At 35.1% G+C, this 1295-nt stretch overlaps 1 protein-coding gene across 1 annotated transcript; it reads right to left on the reverse strand.

Moving 5' to 3' along the window:
• Positions 1-266: 266 nt before the first annotated feature.
• Positions 267-962, reverse strand: LOC147565573 (histone H2B-like). The gene has a single exon (XM_086652072.1). It carries the CDS (start codon positions 874-876, stop codon positions 439-441), a length of 438 nt encoding a protein of 145 aa, XP_086508198.1. The 5' UTR covers positions 877-962; the 3' UTR covers positions 267-438.
• Between the last annotated feature and the right edge of the window lie 333 nt (positions 963-1295).

The raw sequence follows: 1295 nt of genomic DNA on the forward strand, positions 1-1295 counted from the left end.
TACTTTTCATTCTCTCTTAGATCAAACTTTGCTTAATATGACTTAGGGAGAAAAGACATAAAGAGTGTGATTTCCCATCCAATCCAATTCCATGAAGCCTCCCAAGCTAACTAGAAACATAAATCAAGTCTAATCAAGATTCAATAACAATAAACACAGTTGGATCAAATTCATTTCAACAAATAGCTAACTCCAATCTCTTTTGAAGTCAATTCAAAATTAAGAGTTCATAAAACAGAAATGTTAATTAGAAAAATTGGGGATGATTTCAATAATAGAGAAATTGTATTAATAACACTAGAATCAAAGGATTGATATTTCTTTACATTCATTAACACCCTAATCCTAGAAACTTAGAAATTAGGCAATTCAAACGACTACCCAGAAGCACATCAAAAGAACCCAAATTTCCTCCCCCAAAATCAGAAACCCTAATAATTAAGAACTAGTGAACTTAGTAACAGCCTTAGTTCCTTCAGAGACAGCATGCTTAGCTAATTCACCAGGAAGAACGAGACGAACAGCAGTTTGAATCTCACGAGAAGTAATAGTTGGCTTCTTGTTGTATCTAGCCAACCTAGATGATTCTTGAGCAAGTTTCTCAAAGATATCATTAATGAAACTGTTCATAATACCCATAGCTTTACTTGAAATACCAATATCAGGATGAACTTGTTTCAATACCTTAAATATATAGATCTTGTATGTTTCAACACTCTTCTTTGATTTCTTCTTCTTCTTGTCTGCAGAAACTCCATCTTTGCTTGGAATCTTCTTCTCAGCTTTGGGTTTCTTCTCTGCGACTGGTGCTTTCTCTGCTTTCTTCTCTTCTGCTGGTTTCTTCTCCGCGGGTTTCTTCTCTGCCTTGGGTGCCATTACTCAAACTTAGAGAGAGAAAATTGAAAGAATGTTAGAAGAGTAGGAAGAAGAAGACGAGTCGTTGGATGAAATTGGATGTAGTGAGTAGTGAATGGAGAGGAATATATTTATAGCTTTAGGGATTTGGATTTGATTGGTTGAATCCTTTTGTCGCGGATTCTTAGTTCTGACCGTTGATTTACGAAAACCATAAAGAACGGCAAGGATGAGTTTACGTGCAGCGGGAGTTCGGATTGTGCCATCCGTGTGCATCAGATGAACACCAATCAATGACTGCCACGTCGTATTAAAGTCATGTGACATTTAGCATACAACAATTTTATTCCAGGTAGATATTTTCCACAAATAATAAGACAAAAAATTAGTTGGTTTCTCATTTTCTTTTTAACTTTTATTTTTAAGGATAAATATATTAG

This window comes from Eschscholzia californica, unplaced genomic scaffold (genome assembly GCF_041429995.1).
Source record: "Eschscholzia californica isolate CP2 unplaced genomic scaffold, dmEscCali1.0.p SCAF_1, whole genome shotgun sequence".
NCBI classification, from domain to species: domain Eukaryota; kingdom Viridiplantae; phylum Streptophyta; class Magnoliopsida; order Ranunculales; family Papaveraceae; genus Eschscholzia; species Eschscholzia californica.